This window comes from Corvus kubaryi, unplaced genomic scaffold (assembly GCF_017639235.1).
Source record: "Corvus kubaryi isolate FWS band 111438036 unplaced genomic scaffold, C.kubaryi_AGA036_p1.0 split3-73, whole genome shotgun sequence".
NCBI lineage: Eukaryota > Metazoa > Chordata > Aves > Passeriformes > Corvidae > Corvus > Corvus kubaryi.
Window position 1 is genome coordinate 21,473,847 of NW_024582091.1, and position 15,891 is coordinate 21,489,737.

The 15,891-nt window shown below is 34.7% G+C and overlaps 1 protein-coding gene across 2 annotated transcripts in view; it reads right to left on the reverse strand.

The window, feature by feature from the left end:
- ASCC3 (activating signal cointegrator 1 complex subunit 3) overlaps positions 1-15,891 on the reverse strand; it is a 257,776-nt gene that overhangs the window by 50,040 nt on the left and 191,845 nt on the right. For both annotated transcript variants that reach the window (XM_042016301.1, XM_042016302.1), the window contains exons 31-34: positions 8,702-8,839; positions 8,477-8,597; positions 4,981-5,113; positions 2,265-2,390 (exon numbers count right to left, since the gene is read on the reverse strand). In XM_042016301.1, the coding sequence (XP_041872235.1) occupies positions 2,265-2,390; positions 4,981-5,113; positions 8,477-8,597; positions 8,702-8,839 (518 nt within the window). The remainder of the gene's footprint in view (positions 1-2,264; positions 2,391-4,980; positions 5,114-8,476; positions 8,598-8,701; positions 8,840-15,891) is intronic.

Consider the following 15,891-nt stretch of genomic DNA (forward strand, 5'->3'; position numbering starts at 1 on the left):
AGTAAAGAACATAGCGACTACAGCTCTACGTGGAAAGGAGTACACGTTGTACTACTTGACTGAAGTAGTACAGAAACTGTGACTTAACATGCAAATTCAAAAAGCTCTGCATTTAGGATTAACTGTTTTGAGGGAAGCGAAGAACAGGGAAGAAACTCTGGATATGGAGACTGAGACACTTTGATAAACATTTCATTTGGACCACCCCTGTCATTCACATGTCATCTCCTGAACAGGATGAGCATGACTAGTCGTCATGCCTCTCAGCAAAACCAGCATTCAGCTACTCTACTTCCCCAAATCAACAGCTCAATTACTCTTCTTACCTAGACAGTTAAAACCCATTCCATAGGTTTTGAGAAGCAGGAGTTCATCAAACAAGAAAATTAAAATGGTTTGATGAAAAGGAGTATTTTAACATGCAAAGATTTTCAACACCATTAAAACAACCATAATTACAAATTTAACAAATTATCTCAAGTTTGCCAGAAAAACTTTCATGATGACTTCATGTTTAGAAGAAACCTGGATACTGAGAGGAAAAAGATCCTTGGATCTCTATTTCACAACCAAGGTAGATTACCATTACTTCAATAGTACAAATTGTAGGCATTCAGTAAGGCATTTTATGATACTGGATTGGAATAGGATGATGCTACATTTGTTTATGCAGCTTTAATATACAAGTAGCTAAAACTGGCAATAAACGAGAATATAAATCTTCTGCATATTATCTAAGCCCATTATTTTGGGGATTTACAGCATCACATGCAATGACTTTTATGCCAATGAATCCCAAGGCAATTTACTAATCATGCATATGGGAATTATCCACCACTAAGGTACAATCACCTGCTGTCTGAAAAATAGTTCTTGTTTTGCAGTGGAGAGAAAGTCAACAAAATTGCTTTGGGGCAGGACATGATAAAGAAGACTTCTATGAAGTGACAAGGAATGGGTATCGCGTAACCATCTAAACCAAAAATCAGCAATTGCACTCCTACTCTTTTGAAAAAATTAAACCTAAAATCTTTGGATTACTAAGGGTCACAAATAGTTTTTGTTTGGTAATATCAATCATTTCATATGCTCTTTTATGGCACACTAAACCCCATTACCATAATGCAACTTATTCAGAGTTATCTCAACAATCACTGATGTCTCTGTAAAACTCTTCCGTTTTCCTTGGATGTATCTCATTCAAACACTGACCATGCTGGAACTGCTTGCTTGGCTTTCAGGAGGTCTGAAAATACCCCAGAGAGTAGGTCCAGGAAAACGACTAAGTTTAGTAACTTTGGATGAAATTTAATACTATTATCATGACAAAGAATGGAATGCATGCACGTCCATTACATTTCTGCTTGGCGTCTAGAAATGAGCTCTTTGACAGAGTAATTAATATCCTTAATTTTTCTCCCTGCATCCCTAAATACAGAAGGAATGCTGAGTACCTGTGTGGATAAATCAGTTCAACTTGTCAACTTGTCAACTGTTCCAACCTGCATGTGTGGCGTTCCAATGCAAGACTCCAATTTCATTAAAAACCTCAATATCCATTGCTATCCTGCCAATGCAACATGCTGGAGTACATCAAGACATACTTAGTGATCTAAATGGTTAATTCTTTATTTGCCACATTATTTTAGTGGGTGAATGATCACATGACAGGTAACATACCATTTACCCAAAACAGCGTCATGGCAAAGGCAGACTATATCGGAACAGCTCAGAACGATCTGCATACCAGCTGGAGCTAGGCAGGATGATAGCAATCACCGAAAATATTGCACACATGGTTTCACCAGGATACCCTAATGAAAGAAAACTATCACAGAGGAACAGCTGATAGTTATTCTCTCATTTATTAGGAAAGTCCAAGTCTTAATAAATTTTCTAAAGAAAACTGGGCAGAACATATCAATGTGGTAGCTGAAAAAAAAGTATTGGATTATAAATACAGCATCTGAAGGAATGTGATAACCTGGAAATTTATTTTAGGGATGCTGATGTAGCCCTCTCAATAAGGCTATTTTATTGTTGTAACTAAGTGGTAAAGTTATCTGCCAAAAAATGCATTTATATTTAGAGAAAAAATTATAAAAAAAATGTGCACATGAGTTTTAATCCACATGTGGGCCAGTAATGCTCCTACACTGAAGACTGCTAGATATTCTAGGCTCCAACAGCCGATGGATCACCTTTGGATCAACTCTAACCTCAAGTTACCTTGAGATTAAATTGCACTTATATTGTATACTCACGATGGGTTCATTATAAGTCGACGGAAGAAATAAGTCCAGGTGATATAATCCATTGCATCCTGCTTAGATGTAATAGTTCCAGCAGCAATTTCAGCATTCAAGTGGTCAGCCAGCACCTCTAACAAGCTGAAGAACAGGAAGCAAAAGGATTCAGCTGACTTTACAATCACAAAGACAGGTAATATATTTTGTAGAGTTGTCCATTAAAAGGTTTATTACTTTTAATCTGAAAATATTATATATTTATCTTCCAGTAAAAGAGAAGAGGGGAATGTAATTGCAAGGCCAGTCATCTTCTTTACATGATAGTGGAATGAAGCATAAATTATTTTTTGATTGGACCAAGCATGCACAAGTTTAAGTCATTCATGGCACATATTCAGATGGAGCTACTCAGTGGTAACTCCTGAATATTGTATGTTGACCATATGATCATGCTGATTTAATCCAATAGAGAATCATATGGAAAGACAAACAGGAAATGAAACAGTGGCAATATCTTAGCTAATACTTGACAAATACTTCAGGGCTATTAAAAATACATCAAAACTGCTTCCCCCAGATTTTGCCTCATCTTCATGCAATGTAAAAAACACAAAAAAAAAGGAAAAGAAGAGCAGCTACTTTTACCCAGAAAGATTTTAAACTCAGAAACAGAATAGTAGAAGCAGTTTAAAATGATTTTTAAAAAATAAAATACTCAGTCATTAAACAGAACAAAGACCTCCATTAGGGTATCTAATGAGATCATGCCTGGCTAGAGTTCAATCAGACAATAGCAAATATCCTTAAGGTTCAACCTAATTTTTCTTGTATTATATCTTTCTTCTCCCAATGTTCTTTTCCTGTTGCTAAAAGTAAAGAATAATTTGGCATGAGTAGCTGTTTTACTGCTCTGTACTGGTGACTGCCTGCTTCTAAGCGGCAGAACTGCAGACGTTCTACACAGATTGTCCAACAGAAACTGGACAGACGATTCAACAGCTATTCCACAATAATGGAATTCTGGTTTTTTTTTTGTTTCTAATGTGCTGTGTTTCAGGCCCATGATCAGGGAGAGCACAAGGACTGTTATGAGTTGAATACTCAAGTCTTACAACTCATACGTAAACAATGGCTTTTAGAAAAAACGTTAATTAAAAAAATAAGAAGTTTACTTTTACAAATAGGAAATACTACACAAAGCTGATAAATCTGCTCTTTGGTAAAACAGATGGAAAAGCATTCCAAAACTAACAACCCCCCAAAAAACCCCAACCAGTTTCTCTTTGAAGATATGAAGCCTCTTATTTCAAATACTTGATCATAAAAGAGACCAAGACAAACCTAAGTTAATTGGTTCACAACCTACAAAGAACTTAATAAGATTGTTATTAATATGTGACTCTTCATCTGCAAATTTATCAAAGATTCTTTTTTTATAATAAAATATGGAATATATCAGAACTAAAAAGTAAATATATACGGACAAATGAAGCTACTAGTGGCATAGAATATTTAAAGTCTTCCAAACATGAACAAAGGTGTGATTACTACTGCTATATTGAAGATATGATTTCTTTCTTTAGAAACAGCACTTCCCAAGGAATAGAGATATTTCTTAGTTTATGCTAATGCCATGCAGTCTGGATATATCATCAACATTTTAATCACACCACTCTTTCCACTTATTAGCTATCATTTTGAAGAAGTTCAACTGCTAGTCTTTTGTGCAATTTCTATGTTAAAAAAAGTGTGGTTTCCTAAGGAAATGAAGTATATGTTTCCACATTCTTTGTTTGTAAAAATTTTATGTCTGTCTGTGCACCACAGAAATTAACTTACAAATACACCAGCCGATTTCAACAACATTTCAAAGGTGGACTGCACTCTCAAACTCCAACAAATTTCCTGAGCAGATAGAGGTCCCATTATCACTTATGTTGAGGGATAAAGTTTCCTCAGGAGAACAATACTGTGAATTTTTCATCACTGAGAAAAGCTTTCAGTAATGTTCATGCTTTATTAGATGTCTGAGCATTGCTCCATGAAAGGTTCCTCTACAGGAGACCAACATAACTAGTTGGGCTTCTCATTGAACAAGTAAGTATATTAAAAATATCAAAACCAAGGCAAAAATTACATTATGCTGGACAGCAAACTTTGCATCAACTAGGTTCCAAGAGGCTGCAAAAATGTGCTGTTTCTACATTTCTGACAAAAATATTGCAATTTTATAGGGAAAGATATGTTAAAACTGTATTAGCAAGAGTTTACAACATGTAGAGTTTTTGAACTTTTGAGATACTCAAGAATGTGGTATCTATAGTGATACAAATATTCTACGTAAAAAGTGCTAGAAACTCACCTTGGTTTTCTCCTATTAGTAACTGATCATGGAATTTCAAAGAGGGCTCTGAGGATTGTGGATAGCTGTCCTAAACACTGCCCTTGAAGAATAGTTTGTGCTTTCATGTGTCTGAGACAACACCCAGAAACAGACAGGCAGTTGTGGTATTATCTGGGAATGGACTGATGAGCTCAGCAGTGCTTCAAAACTCATGGAAAAAGGATTTTTCTATGTAAAAATGGGTAATTTCTTTTTTTTTAATTGTCTTCCTCTTGACCCCAGTATTTAGGACTTATCCAGCACAAGAATTTTGTTTCCCTTTCCTCTATCCCTCATTTATAATACTGTTTATTGTTTGATCAGCTTTTCTGATTGCTTTATCTTTACCTTGATTCCACTGGGAAAGGTTCATAAAGGAATTTTTTGTAGAAGTCTTTCTTAATATCATGGACTAGAATGACGGCTTTTCCTTGGTCATCGAACTGTGGTCTGCCGGCACGCCCCATCATCTGAAGCACATCTGCCAAAGAGACAATAATGTTTAAACCAAATATTTGTTTGGATGTATAAATAAATGTATTTATGTCTGTATAATGCACAATACAGGTTTTTTACATTACTTTGTACTTGCATGCCCTATTGGCTTTGACACTTCTAATTTTTTTTTTCCATCTCAGATAAAGTTATGATGAACTTTCTGTCAGAGGCAATCTTCTTGTATACTTAAAGACCACCCATTGCAACAGAATCCAAGCTTACACCTAATATAAATTGCCTCTACTCTCCTTCCATTCCACATCCATCCCTCATTTTATCACATGCAATTAAAGATGATGAGTAAGAGAACTCATGAAGGCTACAATGACAATTGTCTATCATTTCCTAATTTTCAAATATTTGACTTCACACTTGCACAAGTTCCTCATATAGGCTTTTTTGCTAGATATGATTTCCTAGGTTTTGAGTATTTTAGAGATAAAATCGTATAGGCAATTTCTAATTACTGAGCGCTATGATATTTACCATTCAAACAAGTTATATGAGTTATTAGCACTGGAGTAGAGATGGTTTTGTATTGTATGTTGTCCCTACATTACAGATTTAAAAACTGTCTCAGTCACTCTACCTACACATCATTATTTGTAAATACTAACTAATGACTTCTATAAACATTGAAAATACTAGTTTATGCAAAACATGCTCAACTTGCTACCTGGCCACAAGGATAAGTATGTTTATCATCTATTTGTTCGTCTTCTCATCATTTAAGAAGTGCATCTGCATAGGTTGTTTTGTGTCTCATTCAACAGAGCTCTGAATCCTTTCTTGTACCTCCAACTGGCACTTAACTTAGAAGAAACAATGGAAAGCAATTCATAAGTTTTACATATTTAGTTTAAAAGTTTTTATGTTTTGTGTATTCCCTATGGGCTCTATCATACCTGCCCAACATGTGGCATTTTGAAATTTCTTTGTGTTAAGAGTTTGTAAGCATTTGGCCCAAAGCTCTGTTGGGAAAGGAAAATCCAGAAAGTAAAGAATGGGATACAGCAACTGACCAAAACAGAAGAAACAGACAGTCCAATGGTGGGTTCCTAGTAAAAAAAAAATCACTTGTGTACTGACTTGTGTATAGACAGCAATGTTTTTTATCAGTTTATTCCTTTTGTTAGCTTAGGAGTGACATTAAGATGTAAAATGAAACTAGTTTAAATCTGCTGCTTCTGAATATATATGTGCACAGGAGGGTGATGAAACAACAACTTGCTATTCTATGTGGTGAATTAAATTGTGCATAATACCATAAAGGAAATGGATTTAGGAAATTATTTTTGCCAATATTCACTATGTAATTATCCAAACCCAATATTTTCTTTACTTGACTATATGTTGCTTGGCTGCTCTTAATCACTGGACTAAACTCTTGAAATGTTAAATATGATCCAACTGGCTGACTAAATAAATGACTGTTAAGAGAGAAAAAGCCCTCCCCAAAACCTCTGACTTCACTCAAAGAAGCTTTCTTGCTTATTTTGAAATTGCTGAACACTCCAGAGTGATTCATTCCGCCCTCAGCTGCTCCCTTGGAGCCAAATGCATTCCTGACATAGAAAGGTAACTTCAGTAGGGAGAAGCCAAGTAATACCAAGACGGAACAGTGAAGGCATAACTTGAGGGCAGCATTAAAGACAGTATTGTGAAACTTTTGGAAGTATTTCAGAAAGAAATTAATTACATTTTCATTTTATTGCTGCAGCAAAACTGTACTACCTATCCACAGAAGTTCCAGATGCATAAATATTCTCTAGAAAGTTAAAAATAAAAACGCTTTAGGCAAACCACACCACATGTTTCTTCATAAAATAAGGAATCTGCATTTGCTGTTGCAGTGCAGACAACAAAATCTGAATGCTTCCATCACAGATGGTGGTATTCCATCCACCCCCTCCCCTGCCCAAAGTCTTACTGAAAATTCAGGAATTGAACAACACCCAGTGTTAAAGTTACCTGAATTAAAAAAGGCAATAAAGAGTGAAAGTGTGAACTTTTACAACAGATTTCTAAACCAGCATAGTAAGTCTGCCCTGTTTATTGAGTATATATTTTAAATATATTATTTTCTCTATTACTGATTTCTGACAGTGCCACAGATTCAACATAAAATTTAAAACTTCCATTGATTTCTTTCCTCACCACTTTTCCTCATTCAGTAATAAAGCCAATCACCACCGTTCTTCCAGTCAGCGTGAGCACGATACTACTTTGCTGCAGAGACTGTTTTGACTAAGTCTACATCAGCCAAAGTCTGTCACAAAATACAAGTGTGCATGGCTAAGATCCCAGGTCAGACCAGAATCTTTGAACAAGAGAGTTGGTCTGGAAATTGATCCCAAGTTTCCTGCAGAGCACTAACCACTAAATTAAGCTCTATGATGGGTTACTTGGAGAAGTAACCCCTGTAGTATTTTCAGTTTGAGCTTTTTTACCTTACTAAACTTCTCTTGCTGAAAAGACAGTGCATGGCTAAAAAGGTGCAAGCTCTCTATTTACCTAACAAATACAATTTAGATTGTCCTTAGATGTACACATCACTAGCGTAATATAGGAATATTTAATAATAAACTTTCTCTTCTGAAAAGAGAAAGGGAAAACAGAACAGGAAACCTGGAATAAATTTAGCTTGTCCTCATTCTTCAAACTTAGTACCATCCAGACAAATATTCTCCCTGTCTGAACTCTGAAAATGTTCTTCCATAGTTCACTTTCTTAAGCTGGTTGAAAACAGTTTATGAAAACTGGAGTTTACCGGAGCCAGAAAGCAACGAAAGCCTGTGTCAAGCTAAAAATTCAAATATTTATTTTAGCTGCTTATTTCTGAAGTCTCCCTTATATCACTGAAGATACCAGGCCAGTTAAGGTTTTCAGTTTACTACCAAGTGACTATGTATACATTTTATTTTCTCATACATGTGTGATTCAACTGTTGCATTTCAAATCATGGCAAAGTCTACTGTTAAAAATTTGTTTCTCTTTAGAAAAGGTTTAAAAAATGAAAAAAAAAATTCATGTTTGAAAAGTTCCTTTTATACAATTAACTAGTTAACTAGATATGGCTTTATATTGTCTCTTTAATTGTTTAATTTCTAATTTGGGTGATACACATTAAAGGAATTTAGCATGAAAAAAGAGTTGCAAAACAAACATTTTCATTATTGCATAAAATCTTAAGAGTTGTCTTACAACTTGCATTAAACAAAGAAACCTCATGTCTCCTAGTTTTTCTCCAAATTCAGTAGTGATCAGTTACTAAATAATTCAGATCATTTGCATATGCTTGAAATACATTTCAGCATATGAACATTTCCATAATTTATGTAAGTACCTGTAATGGGATAATCCACGTAACGCCTTGTTTTTCCATCATAGTATTCTGTTCCTTTAACAATTACTAAATGAGCTGGAAAATTTACACCCCAAGCTAATGTGCTTGTGGCAATAAGAACCTAAGACAAAAAGAAAGATTAATGAGGTATATGTAACAAAAAGCCAACTTTTAAAATTCCATGTAAAACTCATTACATCAGGATTCAAAAAGAACACAAGGTACCTGGATTTTGCAGTTCACAAACAATTCTTCCACAGTTTTCCTGTCTCTTTCATGCAGACCTGCATGGTGCATGCCTATTCCAAAAGCAAGTGTCAGCTTCAGATTTGAATCTCTAACTGTGACTATGATGTCATTCATCTGTAATAGAAAGAACAATTGCTTGTTTTAAAACATATTACTCAGAATTTTTAAACTTTTCGGTTTCTTACATTTATTTTTTTATTTTTGTAGCAATGATAATTTGCTCAGTGCCATTTATACAAACAGGAAAACAGAGCCTTCTTCAGTCTCTGAAAAGACTGGTTTTGTCTAAAAAAATAAAACTATATTAACCATAGGGGTGGAATACAAAATGCACATTACTTTATTGACATGCTAAGTAACACAGACAAGCAAATGAAAATGCTGAAAATATCTTGACAGGACTGGCAAATACTGTGCATTCTGTTCTGTGTTTGTTTAATGCAATCCCTAGTATCAAAGGGGTTAGAACTGGTATAAAAACATAGCAAATCCCTGCAACCAGTAACATAGTAACAGTCATGAAAAATAAATTTGGCTCTCTCTAATGCCTTTGAACAGATAGACATTTCCTCAGTTTGATAATTTTGCAATTATTATTCATCAAGAAAGCTTCCTATTCACATGCTGAAATGCAAATTAATTAAAATTTTTTTTTTGAATGTGAGGTTGTAATTTATGGTCTCAAACCCTGTAGTGAAATTCAACATCTATTAAGTGTGTTCATTTAAAACTTTTAGAAGTCCAGATAAAAAGCTATTTTTATTACTATTACTAATTTTTTCAAATCTGATGTCAATGACTTCTTGGAATAATTTTCACCACTATCATTTTAACCTTCTTGCCTACGTTTTCAAGTCATAAATTTGATAACCAGCTTATTTATTTTTGTAGACGACCTCTGTGAAAAACCTCTTAGGAATAGCAAACAAAACTGTCTTGTTAAGTGATTCTACCCTTCAAAACTATTTTTATTTTTTTATTTCTAAGGTAATTTATTATTTTATGTGATTTTAATATAATTATAGCCAGGAACTTTAAAATTTATGCTCTTATTAGTGGTTTCCTGGTGCCACCAGCAGTGGCATGATGATATTGCATACTTAGGCCAGCATCATTCATGGTTGTGGGAGGTATAGCAAGGTTAGAGAAAAAAATAGTAGTGCAGAACAAATTAGTCAGGGTAACTGAATAATTTGGACATAGTGTTCAGCCTCATCTCAGACTGAGTTCTCCAAAATACAGAGGTATGACTACAGTCATGTCCTCATTTCTACTTAGGACTCTTCTGATGTTCAAAATTGTAACCTCTCTAAATACTTCCTGAGTTTCATAATTCTCAGACCTTAATGTGAACAGAATGATTCACTTATCTAAACTCAAGCAACTTGTTTAACTACTATAAAAAGAATCCTTAAAAGGTACAAAAAATCCACAGAACATAACAGTCCATATTGAGGATTTTAAAACAAACAAACAGACCAACAAACAATAAAGATTTTGTAAATCAATCAATTTTGTCAGGAAGAGCAATTGCAAAGCATTTTAAAAGTCTATTTGTTAAACTAACCTTGACTAACAGAACCACAGTAACAGAGAATCCAATTAAAAAAAAAAGTTCAAGTTTTGATAGATCAATCAATTTAATCTGTCAATGGAAGCTCCTAAACTTGTTTTCCCCTCACAACGCAGTTGTGTGGATGTTCCTGGGAGTTTCCTATACTATAAGACATGGAAGACGTGGAAGGTTTGTTGTATAAACTGATCTAGCATGTATAAAAGAGAAGGGCGCTTACAGAAGAAAAGAGTGAAAGGGTCTATAAAACACTGAAGAGAAAGGGAGCAGAAAGAAAAAGCCCAATGCATTGAGAAGAAAAGAGGGGATAAGTCCATTTAGGAAAGGGAAGCAAGAAGAGGGGTAGATTAGTCGAAGATAGTAAAGAGCTGAATGAAAGGAGGATATGTTAAAGGATAAAGTTTATCTATCTAGATACAATCAGCAAACCTTTGATTTCTCTAGTCAACATGTAGACATGTGACTGCAGTGTGGACAAAATGAATTATGACTCATCTTAAAGGGTTTTTCTTCTAAGACTAAAAAATATCTGGATAAGATGGGAACACACATACTGTTTTCTCTACAATTATGACCATCAACATACAATACTAAAAATATTATCAAACCTACTAATGATTTTTTTACTATGGGTTTATTAATTCGTACTAGTACTGCAGAGGGTCCTTATGCCTACGTACACACTTTGAGAAATAATAGCTATATGTGTATATTTAATAGGAAACTAAGATGAAAAAAGTAGAAAACAAAATTGGCAAATATGTGAAAAATAAACAAAAAAATGCATTTACATTTTAGTTTCTGCATTCAAGAATTGACAAAAGAAATTACATTGCAAAAACATTTATTTCATTATTCACATCAAAAGAACATGATATTGGGAAAATAATGCATCTAAATCCCCTTTTCCTCTAGAACAGTACAGTGATCAAATTAGCTGATTGGGATTAGTCTATAGCCATTAGACTGCTCCTTCAGCACACGCCGTTTTACACTGGGAGCACTTCCAGCACACGACCTGAGCTAAACCTTTCTGCCATTGAGTTGCCAGCATAAAACGTCCTAAATTCACACCGCTGGGAATTTATTCAAAGATGTTCTTCTTGCTTTTACAATCAGCGGTGGTTATTTTTTTTCCCCTCTGACTTGTATTAGAGCGGCGGCCTGTGGTGCTGTTAGTCATACCTGCAAAGCAGTGTAATTTACCACAGGAAAACGAAAGAACCCTTAGCAGGAGCACTGGTGCATTTACTGCTATCCTGTCATTTTAGCAGCAGGGAATCCTAGTCATTTTTAGCTGACCCCTTACTTTCACATAAATCACTGTAATAAACATAACTGTTTTACCCATAGGCACAATCCAAGGCTTAAAATTCTCATGACAATTTATTTAAAAATATAACTCCCTTATGTCAGTGTAGTGTAAGAATATTATAACTTTCTATTAAGAAATAATGGCACAATTAATAGGTTCATTAACCAGAAACACACACAGCACTGTGACTATAAAACAAATCTAACATTTCTGCAGTTATGACTCAATTACTATTTATCTTTCTGAAAACAACTGTAATGTTGTTTTACTCACAGAAGGATAAATGAAATATGTTTTATCTTAAGAACAGAAAAAAGTATATTAAAATAATATAAGGAAATATGCATCCCACTGGCATTAAAAAACCCTGTACAACACCAATGCAGGGAACTTAATGCCAGGAGGGATTTTTCCCTGGACTCATAGACAGGCAGGATCAGGCCCATGCTGAAAGGTTTTGCTATCCTTCATAGGTTTTTTTGATGAACAAAGAAAAATATCTCCTGAAAACCAATTTGGAAATCTTGTAGCATCGTAAAATATTTATTCTAAAAAATAAACTTTATTTCTACATTTTCTCTTCTAATTTCTGAACAAACTCGATTTTTCTCAAACTACTAAGTAGTCATTTTCTTTGTTCCTGCACATATGTAAACTGTTGAACCATTTACTTAAAGCTAATAGAACTTTTTTTTAATATTTTAAATTTATTATACTTAAAAAGCTTTTGTAGAAAGATAGGATTCCATTTAAGCAGATACATTACCCTGTGCCTGAAATACATTCCAGTCAGAGTATAATTCAGCAAGTTGATGACAATGCTGGCTCCAAAAGAAAGGAGGAGACCAGATTGGACAAGAATGAGCTAACAGATTGTGCAGCCCAATTCTGTCCCTTTGAGTGTGATATATTGTTTCAAGATGCTAAAACCCCATACTTTCTCAAAGCGTATCTGTTGTGCTGGTTTTCCCATTTTCACAGAATCCTCATTATTAGTACTCTCTACTCTTTTCAAAGCACGTCAGACTCAGACCATATGCCACTGAATAATGCTTATCAATTGTCTAAAATGCCCAATAGAAGAAAGATCTGCCAAACAAAAGAATCGTGAAAGTTATGAAGTCTTTTACAAAAATAATTACATATTTCACATCTGCTACAGATGTTAAGTGAAATAAAAACATCTCCTTGTTATAACTAAATGGTAATTTTTATGACACACTTTTGTGTCATAAAACCAACGTCTTGTAGAAGGAAGCTGAACTTCTATAATGAGTGAAACACTTAGAAATCATTCTTGGGTACCCTCCTGATCTTTAAAAGCAGAAAAAATAAACATCTTACAAAATTATTTTTGATGAAAAGTTGGCTTATACTTCAGAACTATCCCACACAGAACAAGATGCCTAAAACAACTCAAATAAGATTATTCAAAGAACATTTTCAAATGTGGTTTAAACAGTTAAAATATATTATTAAATCATATTTAACAATACATAATAATACATTAAACTATAATAATATATTAAAACATTTAAAAAGACACATTTAAATGACAGCAATATACCTGTTCATGACACAGACCAGTGTCATGACACAGACCACTTCTATTCCTGTTTTATAGCACAACATTATCTCAAAATATTAACATGGATATAATAGGTTCTTTGATTTAAAGGTTAGTGAAGGAAAAACCATCTTTTGTCTTTCCAAGAATTCTTAGGACTTTTTTGTTGGCTTTGGGCTCTTTTGTTAACAATGCAAACCAGAGCTATTGGTAAAATTTCATTCACTTTCATGCATATGTCTATGGGTATTTCCACATAATGTACAAACACATATGAACTAATCCAGAATTAGTGCACAGATGTTTATACACTCACACATCTAAAAGGGCAAAATCAGGATGGGTCTGATTCGTTCTTTTGCAGTCAATGAATGTCCTTCATTCAAGGGCCCTTGAATTCGGTGGCGGCAAACTATTGCCTGATATGGATGCTATTGAATATTACTGTAGGTATGTTTGTGCTAAAGGATATTAGTTATTTCTAGAGGTTTCATAAAGAACAGTCTTAACAAGATGCAGATGGTAAAATGATGCACAAAGCAGAATGCAAAAACCATTGTGGTTAAAGTTAAAACTATGTACACTGGTACATGTCTTCTCCCTCCTTGCACTGTAAACAGAAAAAAAATAAATAAATCCAAGTATCTGGACAGGGAATAAATTTTTAAAGAAACCCCACCAAACAAATAAGAAAACACCCTGCTTGTCTGCTGGTGAGTACTGCATTCTAACTTCAAACAATAAACCATAAATACTACTTTTGTACTTTTGTTTTAGGTTAAAAACAAAAAGCTGTAAAAACATTAGAGAAAAATAAATAAACTGAAAACTTGATTCTAATAAATTAAGTTGTAAAAAGATTGCAACATTTTCTGCCACCACAGATGTAGATGCAATTTCTGACAGAGAAGGACTTGTCCCTCTTTAATCAGCTCCTAATGTAGAACAGTATAACTGATCTTACACAAGCTGACCATCAGAAACTGGTCACACTGTCTATTTCCAAAAGGATAATCTGAGCTATCTTCCCTTTTAACAAGATAAGTAATGGGCCACCAGCTTGAACATGACAGTCCTGGCTGACAAGACCAAATTAGAATTTTAGCTGGGAAGTGTGTATTTAAAAATCCTCTAATGGTTATACAAAAAACCCAGGGTAAGCATAACATTTTCTTTTTTCATGGGCACGTTGGCATCAAAGAACAAGAAAAAGAAACGAAGAACCACTCTATTTACAGATGTAGTCTCCACTTTGAGATGCACTGTCCATTCACATTTCTGTCATGATGCACCTGTGCCTCAAAAGTATAACCAGGACAATCTTTACAGAGTGATATCTAATGAAGAGTCCTTGCTATTATTGCAGAAGGCAAGGAAGACAGCTTCTGCTGCTGCTTCTTCACTCTTCAGTGAAAAATAAACTCAGTCTTGGGGCATATTGTAAGAGAGATAGAGAGCTCATTTTGGAATGTGTATGGACAATGCACCTTACAGAACAATTAAAAAACATTTCTAAGACTCTAAAGGTAACTACTCTTTCTTTTCCTAGAGACTGCCCACTCATACTCTGGGAAAACTGTAGCAGTCTTGCTTAAATCCTGGAGAATATCTGCATGTGTAATTGGAAAATGTAGGGGCGAGCTTTAAAGCATCAGCTACAAATCCTGGTAAGAAGGGTATTTCAAACATCATTGGAGGCATCCTTGGTCAGACAAAAGTACATGTAATACATGAGGTCTTTGAGTGGCCATTTCTTCACAAAAAACATGCACATAGCCTGAAAGTTAGTTGGATAGAATCTATTAAGCAAATTTAACTATTGTAGTGCCGCAACAGGTCCAGCAGAACTTCAAAACAGAGCATTATTAGAAACAGCAATTTTCATTAAGTACTGGCCAGTTTTATGAAGACTGATTGCTGTCTCAGCTTTCTGCATACCTTTCAGCTTTCTGAATGCTGTAATGGGTATGAGCCAAAACTTGCACATTAGACATGAAATTCAAGAAAAGTGTCCAGGAACAACCATTCCCAAAACCTAATGGAGCTGCCTATAACATACATATTTTTCAGAAGATGCATGTATAAGAAAATTCCTTCTTGACTAACTTCAGTTGCACCTGTTAGATAATGACTCCTATGAGGGAAAGAACATCTTGTATGATTCCTCCATGATCCAGGCAGGCTGTTACCTATGTTGGTGGCAACAGTTGAAGGGTTGTTTCTGTATGTCACATATAGATACAAATATGTATTCTAGAAGGTTCATGCAAGTTCATGTCATTTGAAATATAACTGATTGATACATTGCCTGAATTTGATAATTGGAGCTGGGTGGCAAAAACAGAGGTAGATTTGCCTGTTACCTGAGAGTACTGTGAAAAGCAGTCTGGTAGACTGTGAACAGAATCATTCATCACAAGCTTCAAACAAGAGCCTGTTTTACCACCACAGGGAGAATCTCTACAGAGAAGATTAGGGAAGCTAAGATGATGGCATAGCTGATAAAAAAAGGTCCAGTATTGGTAACAATGACATTAACAAAGACCCAGTACTGGTCTCTGCTGTATTCCAATCTCTTCCCCACAAGGCCTGAATCTCTCTGATACCATCACAAAGAGTAACAAAGAAAAAAATACTTTTAATGGCTGTAAGAATCTGTCTCTACCTCAACATCAGCCCTTTAGAAGCTATTATGGATGGCACTGTTTTAC